Below are 17,993 nucleotides of genomic sequence, written 5' to 3'. Positions count from 1 at the left end.
ATTCAAAAGTGGCTACAGCAGTATATTGGAAGGGAACTGCCAGAAGGGCAAGCCAGATTCAGACAACAACATGGAAGAAGGGATATCATTGCTAATGTCAGATGGTTCTGGCTAAAAGCAGATAATAACAGAAAGTTATTTACCTGTGTTTTATTGACTATGCAAAGGCATTCAACTGTGTGGTTTGTAACATACTGTGGATAACATTACAAAGAATGGGAAATCCAGAACACCTAAATGTGTGCATGAGGACTTATACATAGGTCAATAGGCAGTCATTCAAAGAGAATAAGGAGATGCTGCATGGTTTAAAGTCATAAAATGTTTGTGTCATGGTTGTATCCTTTCACCATACTTAAACTATATGCTGCACAAACAGTTTGAAAAGGTGGATTACATAAAGAAGAATGAGGAATCAGGATTGGAGGAAGACATTTTAGCAACCTGCATGATGCAGATGACACAAACTTGTTTGCTGAAAATGAAGAGGACTTGAAGCATTTGCTGATGAAGATCAAGGACGACAGCCTTCAGTAGGGATTATGCTTGAACATAAAGGCAACAAAAATCTTCACAACTGGGCCAATAAGTAACATCCTGATAAATGGACAAAGCGCTGAAATTGTCATGGATTTCATTGTACTTAGATCCCTAATCAATGACCATGGAAGCAACATTCAAGAAATCAAAGGATGCATGGCACTGGGCAAATTGGCTGCAAAGTCCTCTCTAAAGTGTTAAAAAGCAAAGGCATCACTTTAAAAACTAAGATGCACCTGAACCAAGCCATGATGTCTTCAATTGCCACCTATGTATGTGAAAATTGGGCAATGAATAAGGAAGACCAAAGAAGAATTGATGCCTTTGAATTATTGTTTTGGTGAAGAATATTGAACATACCATGGACTTACAAGGAACAAATTTGTCTTGGAAGAAGTAGAGCCAGAGTGATCTTTAGGAGGGAGGGTGATGAAACATCGTCGTACATACTTTGGATATGTTCTCAGGAGGGATCAGTTCCAGCAGAAGGACATTATGCTTGGTAAAGTAGAGGGTCAACAAAACAGAGGAAGACTCTCAATGCGATGGATTGCCTCAGTGGCTGCAACAATGGGCACAAGCCTAACAAGACTGATAAGGATGGCCTAGGACCGGGCAGTTTTACATTGTGCTGTTCATACAGTTGCTAGGAGTTGGAGCTGACCGGACAGCATCTACAGCAACAACAACAAAACTGAGCAAGATACTGATGAGATTTTTTTTTTTTGAAACTTCAAAAATCAGAAATGTAAAACGGTTACTATAAACATTAATATTCAAGGTGAAAAAACTTTGATGAAGATCTAATACTGTCAAATATTGAAATATATTCTTATCACTCAGGGATTTTGATCACAAACGAGAGAAACCAACCAAGTCTAAACTAAGCAGAAAATGAAATGATTACTGGGTGACATGCAGATTTGAATGAAAGTCTACAGAACATGGTGTAGAAAATGTACATGAAACCAGCTGGCAAAAACACAGTTCACGATAAATCAGAGAAAGAAGTTGTTTGTATATGATTCCACCACCGCCACAGATGGACTGGCTCCACCACCATTGGTCATTGGAAGCCTCTGCTACCATTCTGTTTGCAAATATTGTTGACTCTGTGAATTGAGTATTAGTACCATTTCCTCAGGAACAGTTAGAATAAGTGGTCTTCAAGAATATATTTACATTCCCAGAAACTGTAATCAAACAATATGAAACCCATTACCATTGACTTGATTCCAATTCCTAGCAACCACATGTGTTACAGAGCAGCCCTGAGCTCCATCGACATTTCTGTTCTATAACCTTCATGGAAGCAGACCACTAAGGCTTTCTTCTGTGGCTCCACTGGGTGGGTCCCTACTGCCATCCTTTGGGTTACTTGCTGAGCACGAACTGCCCGCACCACTCAGGCACCTTCAGGAATTCTGGCAGGAAAACTAAAATATAACTATTGACATTAGACAATCTAAAAAACCATATTTGACATATTCAAATAGCACTGCCCTATTCAAAAAGTAAGAAACATGCACTTTAGAAGTTTTTGTACCACAGCTCATTGATCTAAGAATTTCACCCTTTCACTCTGTGGTTCTTTGCATAAATGTTCGCTTGGCACACCCCAACCTGAGCTCACACCTGCTGACCTAAATGTCATAAAAATCTACAAAGTATAGAAACTTTTGAATCAGTGTGTGCTTTCTTGTGTATATTCTCAACAGCAACAACAACAAAATGCAACCCTTTCCCATCGAGTTGATTCCAACACATAGGGACACATAGGACAGAGTAAAACTGCCCCATAAAGTTTCCAAGGTGCGGCCAGTAGATGCGAACTGCTAACCTTTTCTTTAGCAACCATAGCTCTTAACCAATGTGCAGCCAGGGTTACCACGATCAAACTGAAAAAAAAAAAAAAAAAGCTATGAAATTTAGTTTCTTGGGGGATGGAATCTGAGCAACATCACACAAAGAGAAGCTGCAGGACAGGCGCCACCCAGGTGCTAGGCTGCTGCTCTGCTGTGTTCCAGATGAGACAAAACCTAGACATGGAGTTTTCTCTCCAGAGTGATCCTCCTGTTCAGATAGGTCTACAATTAGAAAAGAGATGTGAAATAAATGTTACAAGCCACACAGGCCTGTCCACTTGTCCCAGTTAGAGACCATTTTGGTTTGATTTTCCTTCTATTCCTGATGGCACAGTATCTCTGGGTCATCCTCAGGTGCCTTTCATTTTAAGTCCCAGCGGGCAGATCCTGCTCACTAGGTGCCAGAATGTCTGCTGTCTCCCAGGTGAGAAAGTCTCCTTTAGCTGCAGGGCCAGTTGGAGTCTCCTCTACACTGACTGGAAACACTACTTAGGCTGGCATCTGCATAAACCTGAGGAGGGACCTACATGCCTCCTTTACCTCACTTCCTCTATGCAGGGTGTTGTGATGCTAAACAGGCTTCAGCAGCACTTTCAGACTAATAGAGACTAGAGAGAAAGGCCTGGTGATCAACTTCTGAAAAATCAGCCAGTGAAAATCCCATGGATGAAAACAGTCAGATCTTATTTTTCGTTGGTTTGTCATGACTCAGGGGCTGACAAGATGGCAACTAACAACAGGAAAAAACCATGATTTCCTTCAGCCACAAAATTAATCCTGGCTGCCCAAGGGATTAATTTAGAGAGGAAATTATGAAAAAAAAAAAATATGGTGAAACTGGGCCCTGTTTCTAGCGTGTTAGGGTTAATGAGTTAGAGACTGGACTTTGAAAGAATGAGTGCCACTGAAAGAAATGGAGAGAGGAGAAAAGGGCAGTAAAATGGGAGCTTAGAGCAGGAAAACACCTTCAGTGACATTGCCCAGGAAGGCTTGGCTGGAAAACAGAATCCATGGAAGGAAAAAGGAAGAGAGGAAGATCACTTTCTGTGAGGGAAATTTTAAACATGAAGGGCCCAGATTCAATACTGGGTTAGGTCCAGAGCTGTGAGGGGTAATTGCACAGAAAGGAAAGGGTCCAGGAAAATAAGGAATTAAAATGAGAATTCTCTAGAGTAAAGAAGACACAAGGAAAACAGAACTAATCCTTCAGGGTATAAAACTCACTGGACCCTTCCCCAAATCAGTCATGTGATCTATCCTCATAAAACGACCAGGTTCCTGTGTTATGAAAACTCCTGACAAAGCCTACAAGAGATTTTTAGAGCATTCTTTTTTCTATAATTTCCCACAAAAGGGGATCCAGAAGAAGCCACATCCCTTAAGTTTCTCCTGGAACCTGCACATATTGCAAGGAATCAGTCAGGAGATGTGGTCTTTAGGGCAGACAGAGGAAGTGTGCATGTTCAGGGCTGAGCAGAAAAGAAGCAGCTGGTGCAGTGAAGACTCATTGGCCTGTAGCCCTCGGGAGGAGGTTTGTGTTCGAGGCTGAAGCACTGTGGGAGGTGGGTTATTACCCTGCTGACAATAATAAACTGCAGCATCATCAGCCTGGAAGTTGTTGATGGTGAGAGTGAAGTCTGTCCCTGACCCACTGCCACTGAACCGGTCAGGAACCCCAGATGCCGGGCTTGATGCACCATAGATGAGCAGCTTAGGAGCCTGGCCTGGTTTCTGCTGGTACCAGTTTAAGTAGCTGCTCACACTCTGGCTGGCCTTGCAGTTGATGGTGACCGTTTCTCCTTGAGACTTAGCCAGAGAGGCTGAAGACTGGGTCAGCACAGTGTCCCCACTGGCACCTGCAATCGGAGTAGACAATTACCATGCATACATATGTACACACTCTTTTTCACACACACGTTAAAATATATGACAACATCTAGTGATATTACATATCAGCAAATAATTGGTTCCATTTTGCAAATAACTGTCATTTCCCACTCTATGTCAAAATCATTTTTCAACTCTAGAAACATAGCACTCTGGAGATATGGAAACACTTTTAATTTCTCACCAGAGGCCCAGAGCAAGAGGGACATGAGGACCAAAGTGTGTGGCACCATCTTGCTGCCCCTGCCTGCCTGATGCAGATCAGCTCCCATAGCAAAGGCCCTGTTTATAGTATCTGAGCAGCCAGCCTGGTGTTGGAGGGGCCTATGCAAAGCAGTCAGTGAATGGAAAGCAAATTACATGGGCGACAGGTTGTGAAACTAGCCAGTGTACTTCAAGAGCCAAATATATCACATAAAGTATAATTTCATGACTAGAAAAGACAAAGCAGGGTCATAGAAGCTCTAGTATCTCTCAAAAACAACAACAAAAAAAGTGCAGTCCAGAGGATTCCAACTCATGACAACCACATGTGTCATACAGTAGAGCTGCCCCATAGGCTTTTCTTGCCTGTGTTCTTTATAGAAGCAGACTGACAGGCTTTTCTTCCTGGGTACCACTGGGTATGTTCCAGCTGCCAACCTTTATGTTAACAGCCCACCACAACCGCTTGAAAAACCTATAATTTAATGAATAGCTTCAATTTTAACTTAAAGACAACTTTAAATGTGTTCAGGTTCCATAATTGTTGGACTAAAACCCCAGAAACCCAATAAATATTGGACTAGTTTCCTCAAATCAACAGTTTTGTGAAATAATAAATCATATTAGAAAAAAATAACAAGGAAATGGAAGACTATGGGAAATTTTTGCCTCAATGATTGATAAAATTTTATAGCTAAAAAATGCCTGAGCTCTGAAGATACTCACATCCTGAAGGATACCTGAAAACACTGCAAGCACTTGAGATTGGATTCCAGGGCTACGGAAGGGCCAGAAATATGGAAAACTGGCCCCGAATTTACTCTCATTGAAAATCCTCAGGGAGCCTATATTGAGCAAGGGTCCAGGAGGGCTCAGATCACGAAGGAAGTGTGAACCAAAGAGAAAGTGGAATCTATCATGCCAAAGTGAGTAGGACCTGATAAGAGGGCTCTAGAATCATTTGTGGAAATGGAGAGGGAAAAACAAGCACAATTTCTTTGTAAAGTTGTGAGTGAATGCCAACTCTTCAAAGAGTTTCATTCCAGGTATGGATGGCCTCGGTGGGCCTGGGACTCTTCAGCCTTGAAGGTGAGACTTCATCTCTCTTACTTTGGATATATTATCAGGAGGGACCAGCCCTTGCAGGAGATCATGCGTCATAAGGTAGAGGGTCAGAGAAAAAGGGAAAGAGCCTCAAAGAAATGGATTGACACAGTGGCTGCAACATTGGGCTCAAATATTGCAAAGGCTGTGAGGACGGCTCAGGACCAGGGGGTGTTTCTGTTTGTTGTACACAGAGGGTCACTAGCAGTTGGAGCCAATTTCATGATGCAGAACAACAACATGATATGAATACGAATGTGATGCAACAGAAATAACAGGGAACAAAAGGAGCTCTGTTCATACTTCACATTTGGGCATTCTACGAGTTTATTCAAAGAAACAGATGAGAAACTTAACACTGTATGGAAGGTAGAGGAAACAAAAGTGGGGACACTTCAGATCTGAAGAAGAATAAGTTGCATTTCTACAAATTAGAAATAGAGCCACCAAAATTTTAAAACGCGGTGGAAGACAGACTTCCACTTGTAGGCTAGATGGAATAACAAGGGCAATATTTACTATCATGCATGAAACAATCAAAAAGTAATTAATTAATTAAAAATTATATTAACAGTTAATGCACTCAGCTCCTAGTCAAAGAACAGTAGCCTCAAAACCAAATAAAATAAACAAAAAACCTGGCAATCTACTTCTGAGAAATGAAACATTGAAAATAATAGAATTGACTCACGTGGGGTCACCATGCGTCAGAATCAAGTCAACAGCCAATGGCTTTTCATCTTACAGAAGTGCATTTTTAGGCCTTTCTTCCAAGGCCCCACGGGTGGATTGGAACTGCTAACCTTTCAGTAGTAGTCTAGCACAAATCATTAGCTCCACATCATTAGTTAAATCTTCATCTGGGGAAGATAATCAAAGATCATAGGTGCCCTTCACTACCGTATTCAAACAGGAAGTCAGAGAAGAGCACCTATAGATTTTTTACCACAACCCTGTGCTCTGCGACTTTCACCATCAAACTCTCTGGTTCTTGCCATAAATGTCCCCTCCCCACCACCCCACCCTGGACTCAACCCTGCTGACCTGAGCCTCATAAATGGAGCCTTTTCTAGAGAGTGGAACTTGAACAACATCACACGAGAGAGAAGCTGCGGGATGGTGACACCATCCAGAACCTCAGGCTCCTGCTCTGCTCTGTTCCAGGGAAGAGGATATTTGCAAGCCCATAGATGGAGTTTTCCCTTCAGAGTAATCCTTCCATTCAGAGCTACAATTTTAAAATGAGATATGAAATAAATGCTACCAGCAACACAGGCTTGTCCGCCTATCGCAGATAGAGATTATTTTGGTTTGGTTGTTTCTTGGATCCCTGATTGCACAGCATCTCTGCATCATCCCATGTGCCTGTCGTTGCAGGTTCCGGCCAGCAGATGGCGGTGACACAGTCTCCAGAACCCCTGGCTGTCTCCCTGGGAGAGAGTCCCCAGCAGCTGAAGGGCCATGATTCAGATGATTGGAACTCATTGAATTTGATTGAGAGATGTTATAGGCCATAACATTGTCTATCTTAGCAGGTGTTTTAAAAGAAAAGCATTTTCTGCTGTTGTTTGGAGAGTGTCCTCTAAGTGTCAGTTATGTCAGCATGGTTGATGAAAAAAAAATTTTTTTTTTTATAGCTTTGTTCAATATCCTATATCCACACTGCATGCTGGAGCTCCTACAGAGCCTTTGCTACTCAGAGGCCCTCTTAACGCTGGCCAACTCCATGGACCCGGTGTATGGGCCACACCAGTGTACCTAGGGGTAGAATGAAGGTCCAGAACTCAAAAAGGCCTACCAGGTGTTTCTTTAAGAGAAAAGGCGCACAGTAAAGGGGCTGAGGTAGAATGTATATTCCCCCTTACACCTTGTCTATGGGGCACACAACATTGATCTTAAGGGGGGACAATATTTCACACCATTTTGTGCCAGCCGTAAAGGGTACCTCTCAGAAATAAAAGCTTAAGATCACCTTCAACTAGGGGACATCAGCCACCAGACCTCAGCCAACATGTTGCCTGGTGACCCAGGAAGAGCCTCCGGGTCGTTTTCAGACCCCCGAGCTCATCTCGACTTGATCCCTGGATTCGTGCTCTACTTAGCCAGTTGCCATGTTGTCAGCTGAGACTCCTGGTGACCCCGTGTGTGTAAGAGTAGAACTGGGCTCCATAGGGTTTTCACTGCTGACTGGTCTGAAGCAGGCCAACTTGCCTTTCTCCTGATAAGCCTCTTGGAGACTCAAACTTCCAGCCTTTTGCTCAGCAGCCAAGTGTTTGAACTGCTTGCACCACCAGGGCCTCCTGAGCTCTAGTTTAATAACCTGCTGCTGTTGAGTCAATTCCGAGTCACAGAAACCTTTTTGGACAGAGTAGAGCTGCCCCATAGGGTTTCTTTATGAAAGCAGGTGCTCTAGTTAACCCACTGCCCTTGGGTTCATTCTGACTCATAGCGGCCCTGTAGGACAGAGTTGAAGTGCTCCATAGAGTTGCCAAGGCTGTAAATCTTTAACGGAAGAGAACTGCCCCATCTTTCTCCTGCAGAGCGGATGGTGGGTTCAAACCACAGACCTTTTGGTTACCATCCAAGCATTTTAACGACTGCAAAACCAGGGTTCCTTGTTAGGAGGGCCAAAAATTGGAGAGTGTAGATTCTGTACTTCTTTTGTATTTAGGAAAACCTGGTGACGTAGTGGTTAAGAGTTCATGTGCTAACCAAAAATTTGGCAATTAGAATCCACCAGGTGCTCCTTGGTAACCTTGTGGGATGATTCTACTCTGTCCTATAGGGTCACTAAAAGCCGCATTCCACTCCTCCATAAATTTGGTTCTTGGTTTTTGGTCCTAAGTCAGCAGGACACTAGGGGGCACTCAGGTCAAATTCTTGACATGTTTCTCCTGTTGCAGTTTGCAGTCCAAAATGTTCTCTGTGTTTGCCTGACTCCTTAAGGTGTTACTATAATAAAACCAAGAAAACCAAACCAAACTCATTGCCATTGAGTCAAATTCTTCCTCTCTGTCTTTCTCCCTTTTCCTCTCCCCCCTCTCTGTTTGCCTGCATACGTTTATCTCGGGCAACTTTCCTAAGAGGTTTTCCACTATCATTTTCTGTACAAATTCTGAGGGTAGAAGAGCTACTGTTACTACCAATATTAATTGTATAGTTTGAATCCAAGGTATATCAGTTTTACTGAATCTTGTAACTTTAATACCAGGGCAGAAACAAAAGATATTGCTGTTTTGCGACTCAGAAATATTATTGACAAGCAAACATTTGCTATACTCCTTTTCATATAATCAACAAGTTTTGCCCTTTCAAAAACAAAAATAATTGAAAACAAAATCCCAAACCTGTTGTCTTCATCGTCCTTCCAAATAATGGTTACCCCATGTGTGTCACAGCAGAAGTGAGCTCCACAGGGTTTCCTTCGCTGTAATCTTTATGGAAACTGAGTTCCTGGCCTTTCTTTGGTGGCACCACTGGGGGGGTTTGAGTCACCAATCTTTGGATTAGTGGGTGAGTGCAATCTGTTTGTGCCGCCCAGGGACTACTTGAATCTTTACTTTGCCTTAAATAAATACTGCTGGTGCATTCTGGGATGGACGATGAAGATTAATTCTCATAATCAATTTCAAATTTCACCCAGGGCTGCCAAGATATTCGCCTATGAGAGAACCAAATAAGGAGGTTCCTAACTTCCAAGGAAAAGAAAATGAAAGAGGAGTGAGATCTGCCCAAGCAAGTTTCTATCCAGTTCTTATAGCCTCTAAATTTTTGTTCAGCTTTATGGTTTTATCCCCTGACTATTCTAGGGAGCTCAAATTGGTTTGATTTGGTTTCATATTATCTTAATATATTATTTCATTCTATCCTGTTTAATTCAATTCGTTTTGATTCAAATTGATTTGATTATGTTTGACTTATTACTGACCGTCCATTCTCCCCTTGGCCGAAGAGCTGTTGTAGAGGGGTCAACATACAAATTTCTAGAAGTACTCTGAGTCATCTAGTGCTGCTATAACGGAAATACCTCAGGTAGATGACTTCAACAAAGAGAAATTTATTCTCTCACACTCTAGTAGGTTTCATGTCCAAACTCAGGGTTTCGGCTCCAGGAGAAAGGTTTTTCTCTTTATTGGCTCTGGAGGAAGAGTCCTTGTCATCAATCTTCCCCTGGTGTAGGAGCTTCTTAGGCTGAGGGACCCAAGGTCCAAAGACAGCACCCTTGCTCCAGGTGGTGCTTGCTTGGTGCTCTGAGGTCCGCAACTCTCTGCTTGCTTCCCTTTCCTTTTATCTCTTAAGAGATAAAAGGTGGTTCATGCCACACCACAGGGAAGCTCCCTTTACCTTGGATCATGGCGGTGACCAGAGTAAGGGTGGTGTTGAAGGGGAGAAAATACATTTTCTGTAGTGTTTTAGTATGAAAATAAGAGAGAATATATTTTCAAGTTTAGCTGTATGAGCTTTGAATAAAACCTTTAGTATTTGAAAACGTGGATTATTTGCTCTGGAATCTGTCTCACGATTGTTCCATTGTAGAAAAACAAATTCCATTGTAGAAAAACAAGGTAATCAAGATCTTTGTTGTTGATTAAACCATGCTTCTCTCCGAGGTGAGAAAAACGATGAGCAATACCATCAGGACCAGAGATAACTGAGCAAAACCTGGACCCATCCAGTGACAGAAACCAAGCTGGCGTAAAGAGGCCTGCAACAGGTCAATAATAATTCACTTGGTCATTAGGTCCCCCTCGAAGAAGAATCAACGTTCCTGGGAATTTCTAAACTCTCTCTATAAAACCCTTTTGTAGCCCTCTTGGGGCAGACAGAATCTGGGGGAAATTTTGCCCCCTGTGTCTCTTGAACAGGGTGTTCAGTAAAGCCGTCTTGCTGCTTACCTCCTCCTGTCTCACTATTGGCTTGAGGCAAGGGGCTGGAATCTGCAAACTGAGGTAACAAATTCTGGCCCCCAGAGTGGGGCATTTTGTCCCTTGAGAGGTGGTGGCCCTGGGAGGGGCTAGGACCGGCCAATTAACCCTTAAGTGGCGGCTGGAGGGTTTTTTTTTTTTTTTTTTAACCTCATAAGGGAAACATTGTAGGGTCCTTATTCTCGCAGTGACACTGGGGGTCCCTAACCGCGCAGAAACAAGGTAAGCAGGGTGCAAGATTGACTAAGGAAAAACTCCTGGGGCGAGTCTGCGAATCCTCTCCCTGTCGCGCTCAGGGGCAGAGCAGATAGAGCAAGCCCAGAGGGGGCTTAGACTGTTGGTTTCTGAAGCGAGCACTGCCTCTGATGACTGACCCTGTGAGTAGGTTCATATAACGGGCTCTTGGTGGCTCTAGAGTCTTGGTTTTGGTTTTTTGGGTGTGTGAAAGAGGCTGTCAAGATTACCTCTGTCATTCTAGGGATTGTCTGGGAGGTTGAGGCAGCTGAGGCTGTCAAGATCACCTCTGTCATTCTAGGGATTGTCTGGGAGGTTGAGGCAGCTGAGGCTGTCAAGTTTACCTCTGCAATTCTAGGGATTGTCTGGGAGGTTAAGGCAGCTGAGGCTGTCAAGATTACCTCTGTCATTCTAGGGATTGTCTGGGAGGTTGAGATTGCCTAGGGTGAATGTGAGGCTGGCCAAGTAGTTGGTGCATGTGTGTATGCGTATGTGTGTATGTATGTGTGTGAATGTGGGAACTTCGCTTGAACTTGACTGATGGAGAGTGTCCAACTGAGGCATGCGAGATACTGCACCGTCTCCGTCACCGTGTCAGCCCCTATCTGTATACAACCTGTTCCCAAATCCGTGAATACTTTTGGTCCCAGTTTTCTGAGCATGATGACTGGTTTCATAAATTTTCAGTAGCATATCAAGCTCAGGTGTTGTTGGAAAACCTTCTCAGTGAGAATTGGGGACCAAAAATCAGCATCAGGGGCATTTTAACTGAAATTAAGTTGATAACAACAGAGATTGAATTTCAAGTAGATTGGGACACAGATTGCATTCAAGCAGAAAGAAGAAGGGCCCGTCCTTCCATCACAGTTGAGAAACTACACCGGGGACCAGGGATGGGAGGGGGATCCTCCATACTGGTAGAGCCCCCCTTGGCATGCATTCTGACCAGTTGGGGGCGCTATAGTTATGCCCCAATGACTAAAAAGATGATTTTTCTATGCAATAGTGTTTGACCACAAGATAAATTGGCAAGTCAGGAAGCTTTGCCTAGGTTTGGGTCATTCAACTTTAATACAATTTTTCAGTTGGACCTGTTTTTTAGAAAAGAAAAGAAATGAGGCGGAGTCCCTTAGGTTCAAGCTTTTATGTCACTATATCAGAATATGCACCCTTCTAACCAAGTTCTTTTTCAAGGCAAAGAGAAACCAAAAGTGGTTTCTGATTCTTCCCGTGAGGACCCCTTGCTGGAGGGATGGGCTCTGCTTTCCGCTGCGGCCCCAACTCCTCCTTATGGTGGCGGTGATGCCGCTGGTGGAGGAGGACAGTGTCGGAGGAGGAGAACGCACACTTCCCCACCAGGGCCAGAACCAACCTCTAGTACTAGTCCAACGAGGGAAGCAGAAAGGGGAGACAGGGAGGAAATGGGCGGTGGAGACAGGGCTTCAGGTATGGTTTCTCCTTCTCGTACCTGGCAGGGCACAGTTTTCCATGAGGGAGCTCCGGACCACCAGGCAGGAGAATATCCTCTTCCAGAGGCACTAGCAGGGGTTGATGAAGCAAGCTGTCCCCGGAGGCCGATACTGGGATATACTTAATTTTCCACCTCTGACTTATATAATTGGAAAAATCACACCGGCCATATCGGAGCAACCCTAATCGCATGACTGAACTTTTTCTTTCTGTGTTCTCAACTCACCGCCCTACTTGGGCAGATATACAAACTTTCTAACTACTCTCCTTACTGTAGAAGAGCGTCGGATGGTGTTAGAACAGGCACAAAAGGAGGCAGATACACTACATGATTTAGACCCCACTAAAAAAAAAAAAAAAAAAAATTTTTTTTTTTTTTTTAATGAATCAAGGCCCGCAGGTGTGAAAGCTGTCCCTACCCCAGATCCGGGACGGGATCATAATAGCTCTGATGGGCGAGGTCGACTTCAACTATATCAGAATTGTCTTACTGTGGGCTCAAAGTTTGGGGTCCCTAAACCGAAGAGTTTGCAAAAACCGAGACATAATACAAGGAGAAAAAGAGGACCCTTCCACCTTGTTGGAGAGGGTGACAAATGGTTTCCGGCAATATACGGATATAGACCCTGAGACCCCCCCAAATTCCGTACTTCTGAATATGACTTTCATTACCCAAAGTGCCCCAGACATACGTAAAAAGTTACAGAAGCTAGAAGGAGGTTTGGGCATGCCTATGGGACAGCTGCTGGAAATTGCTTTTAAATTATGTAATAACAGAGACTAGAGAGCCAAACAAAAAGAAAAGCAAAAAATGAAACAGAAGGCTGCTTTACTCACTGCTGCGCTGTCACCTCCGAATTCTGAGAAAGAGAAGGGGCCTAGAAAGTGGTTAAGGCCAGAACATAGACCAAGACCCTCTTTGGGGTCAGGCCAGTGTGCATATCGAAAAAAGCGTGGGCAATGGAAACTTGAGTGTCCCAATGGCCCAAAGAAGCCGGTGCAGCCAGCCACCTTACAGGCTTACTAGGAAGCATCATCCCCTAGAGATGAATCAGAGGAACGAAGCCAGGACCCATATCGCCATTGGCCATCTCCCTCCGTGAGCCCCGGGTGACTTTAAGGTGGGAGGATGCCCCATAGACTTTATCTTGGACACTGGAGGAAGCCTTTGAAAAAAATTAAATATAAGTTAATGACGGACCCAGCGTTGGGACTGCCTGATTTACAAAAACCTTTTGAACTGTTTGTGCATAAGAGGAAGGGGATTGCTGTGGGAGTTCTGAGTCAGACTTTGGGCCCAGCATGGCGCCCTGTGGCATACTTCTCAAAGCAATTGGGCACTGTTGCTAAGGGATGGCCACAGTGTTTACAGGCGTTGGCTGCAACCTGCGATCTGCTCCCGGAAGCTGAAAAGTTCACACTTGGCCAAAAGGTGACTGTAAATACCCCACACACAGTTCTTCCTCTTTTAGAACAAAAAAGGGGGGTTCTGGCTTACAGCAGGCCGCATGGGACAGTACTAGGCCATCCTATTAAATACCCCTAATGTTGTATTAAAACCTGTCTCCTCCCTGAACCCCGCTACCTTACTGCCAGTATCTGAGGATCCGCCAATAACCGACTGTGTAGAGGTCACTGAAGAAGTCTATTCAAGTAAGTCTGACCCGTCTGATGTCCCACCGCAGGATTCTGACATTCAAATATTCACAGATGGAAGTAGCTTCAGGCATGAAGGACGTCGAGCGGCAGGATATACAGTGGTAACCCTGACAAATAGCTTGGAGGCTGCCCCTCCAAGAGTGGAGGTTTCAGTCTTCACCACACCCTAGATGGCTGACTAATTTTGAAGAATAAATATTGTTACCAGAAGACCAAGTGTACAATATAATATAATATCAACTCTGCATGAAAGCATGCAGTGTGGAAGAGACCCAAGTCTCGAATGGGTTCAACAAATTGTTGGGTACCACAGATTCTTAAGACAGTATGTGAGGTCACCAAAGATGTCCGTTAAGTGCTAAAAACAATCCAAAGATGGTACCCCACCCAGCAGAGCCAAGAATCCAGCACTGAGGAATGAACATGGGAAAAAATTGGCAAGTAGATTTTACAGTAATGCCTCGCACACCTGGAAACTTCTGATATTTACTGGTTTTTGTAGACACATACTCTGGGAGGGTAGAGGCTCTTCCTTGCCAGACTGAACAAGCTCAAGAAGTGACTAAGGTATTACTCAAAGAGATTATTTCCCGATTTGATATGCGACTCTCAGTTCAGAGCGACAATGGGGGAGCCTTTGTGGCCCAGGTAAATCAAGAACTTAATAAGGCCTTAGACATCACCTGGAAACTGCACTCAGCATAGAGACCACAATCTACTGGAAAGACTGAAAAGATAAATCATACTTTGAAAAAGACTCTAGCTAAAGTTTGCCAAGAAACCCACTCCACTTGGTTACAAGTATTACCAATTGCCCTACTTCAGATTCGGGTGGCCCCTCGAAGTGGGCTTAAGTTGAGTCCTTATGAACTTATATATGGGAGACCATTCCTAAAAGGGTCAACTTTCCACACCTCTGTCATGACAGAAGTTGAAAAGAGAGATTGGGTCCAATCCTTAGGAGCAGTTACAAGTACCATTGACAAATATGCCTCTTCCCATTTGTCTTCCCCCTCTAATGTGCCTCTTCATAGGTTCAAGCCAGGGGATTGGGTCCTGTTAAAGGTTTAGAAAAATCAACATCTAGAAGATGAACTGGCCCCCATTTGGTTGGGACCATATGAATTCCTCCTGACTACTCATTCCTCTCTGAAACTGGCTGGAGTAACCTGGTCGTAAAAAAAACTGGTTTTGGTTGGTGGTGTCTGAAGACCATAATCCCCGGACTAGGCATGTACCATTCGGAAATGGCTTTTCAAAACCTTTCGGATACAATCCATTTGTTAGCCATGGGTACAGAAAGAGCCCTGAAGGCCCAGCAAGCCTCCTTAAATTCCCTGGTTAAAGTGGTCTTAGACAATAGAATTGCGCTGGACTTCTTATTGGCAGAATCAGGGGGTGTTTGTTCCATAATTAATAAGACTTGTTCTACCTTGGTTAACACTTTGGAGGAAGTGGACATCAGATTAAAAGCAATCCACAAAGTTGCTGAATGGACAAATCCCATAGCACGGGCAAGTGGACTGTGGCATTGGATCTCGAATCTATTCCCATCCATAGAATCTTGGTTAGTCCCTCTTGTCACCTTGGGAATTGTAATTTTAATGATGTGTATTTGTGTTCCCTGTTTTCTAAAAATCTGGGCCCAAGGAACTGAGACCACCTTAAAAGCAAGAAATACATTTGCCCTAATTGGCCGAGAGAATTCTCCAGTCAACCAAGGGGATGTTCACCATCTGATTCATTAAGACACCATTGCCTTTTATACTAACTCTACTTCTAAGACCCACCCTAAATAAACATTCCCTGACTTCATGCCCCTCTTCAGCAGGAAACAGCCAGATTGAGCGGCGCTCCATTTCCCAAGATTGAGAAAGCTTCAGAAATAAGGGGGATTGAAGTAGAGAAAATACATTGTCTGTAGTGTTTTAGTATTAAAATAAGAGAGAATATATTTTCCAGTTTAGCTGTATAAGCTGTGAGTAAAGTATTTAGTCTTTAGAAACGTCGATTATTTGCTCTGGAATCTGTCTCATAATTGTTCCATTGTAGAAAAACAAATTCCATTGTAGAAAAACGAGGTAATCAAGATTCTTGTTGTTGATTAAATCATGCTTCTCTCCGAGGTGAGAAAAACAATGAGTGATACCATCAGGACCCGAGATAATTGAGCAAAACCCGGACCCATCCAGTAACCGAAACCAGGACGGCGTAAAGAGGACTCCAAGACGTCAACAATAAGTCACTGGGTCATTACGTCCCCCTCAAAGAAGAATCAACATTCCTGGGAATTTCTAAACGCTGACCCTCTCCCTATAAAACCCTTCTGTAGCCCTCTAGGGGCAGACAGAATCTGGGGCCAACTTTGCCCCCTCTGTCTCTTGAACACGGTGTTCAGTAAAATTGTCTTGCCACTTACCTCCCCCTGTCTCACTATTGGCTTGCGGCAGGAGGCTCAAATCCGCAATTTGCGGTAACAGGTGGAGGCTGCGGATATTGCAGTTTATTACTGCCAGCAAAGTGTACATCTTCCTCCTGCAGTGATACAGCCGTGCAAGCAAACCTCTCTGCTTGGGGTGGCCCAGCTTCCTAAATGTGTTGCCTGTGTGATGAGCAGTCCAAGCAGATCCTCTGAGGCTGCTAAGAGGAAGAGTTTGGAGACCTCAGGGGAATGGGTTGCAGCTGAGGACTCTGGGCCATGAGTGCCTCTGTTTCACCTCAGACACTGCCTGTTCGTGGCCGGTCAGCTCCACCAGTCTTGACATGGCAGAGAAAGCAGGGAGGATGGAGGAGGTACAAGTACCTCTGAGCAACTAGACCAGATGTCAGGAGACCTGACTGAGAGCTCATCCTAATCCTCCTGCCTGTGTACATTTGTCAGTTAAATTTAGTCAGCATGACAAGAAGACATTTGACACAGACAGGGGAAACACAAGTTGAATACATCTGGAGGTTATGTATATTTAATCAGGATAATATTTGGTGATATTTAGCAGTTAGTATTTTCCCACTTTCCCAACACCATGCTTCTCATTTTACTACTTACGGTTCACCTTGAATTAAGAGAGTTGAAATATCATTCTCTATAGATGTCCTCAGGGCGAGAGTGGCTGAGAAGAATTGGTGAAGATGCTGGTGTTCCAGCTTCCAGAAAGACTTTTGTAAATGTATAGCAGACACAAGATGCTAATTCCTCAACCGCTGAATTTCCCCAATTACTTTTTGTTGAGAAAAATGATTTTGAGGAATTTTATAAGTTGGGTTTTAATAATAAACAGCAAACAGAAAGATGTAGAACGACATTTACTCCATAAACTACTAGAAGGATACAGAATGACAGAAAGGTTTTTCTTTCTAAAGGTCAGAATTTTAAGACTGTGTCTATATTTATGTCTATTCCCACGAAAGGTAATCCAGCTGAATGTGGAAATCATCGAACAATATTCATTCAAAAGTGGCTACAGCAGTATATTGACAGGGAACTGCCAGAAATGCAAGCCAGATTCAGACAGCAACCTGAAACAAGGGCTATCATTGCTAATGTCAGATGGATCCTGGCTAAAAGCAGATAATACCAGAAATATATTTACCTGTGTTTTTTTGACTATGTAAAGGCATTCCACTGTGTGGTTTGTAACACATTATGGATAACACTGCGAAGAATGGGAATTCCAGAACAGCTAAATGTGTGCATGAGGACCCGTACATAGGTCAACAGGCAGTCATTCAAAGAGAATAAGGAGATGCTGCCTGGTTTAAAGTCATAAAATGTGTGTGTCACAGTTGTATCCTTTCACCATACTTATGCAGGCTTTATGCTAAGCAACTAGTTTCAGAAGATGGATTATATGAAGAAGAATGAGGAATCAGGATTGGAGGAAGACTCTTTAGCAACCTGCATGATGCAGATGACACAAAGTTGTTTGCTGAAAATGAAGAGGACTTGAAGTATTTACTGATGAATATCAAGGACAACAGTCTTCAGTATGGATTACACTTTAACATAAAGAAAACAAAAATCTTCACAACTGGGCTAATAAGGAACATCCTGATAAATGGACAAAACACTGAAATTGTCATGGATTTCACTGTCCTTGGATCTGTA

At 43.5% G+C, this 17,993-nt stretch overlaps 1 gene segment (V, D, J or C); it reads right to left on the bottom strand.

The window, feature by feature from the left end:
- Positions 1-4,559, bottom strand: part of LOC126060241 (immunoglobulin kappa variable 3-11-like) — a 45,657-nt gene extending 41,098 nt beyond the window's left edge. The window contains 1 exon segment of the V gene segment in view: positions 4,477-4,559. Coding sequence covers positions 4,477-4,525 — 49 coding nt within the window.
- Between the last annotated feature and the right edge of the window lie 13,434 nt (positions 4,560-17,993).

The sequence above is a fragment of the Elephas maximus genome, chromosome 17 (genome assembly GCF_024166365.1).
Source record: "Elephas maximus indicus isolate mEleMax1 chromosome 17, mEleMax1 primary haplotype, whole genome shotgun sequence".
Taxonomy (NCBI): domain Eukaryota; kingdom Metazoa; phylum Chordata; class Mammalia; order Proboscidea; family Elephantidae; genus Elephas; species Elephas maximus.
This window is presented reverse-complemented; position numbering and strand designations above follow the sequence as displayed.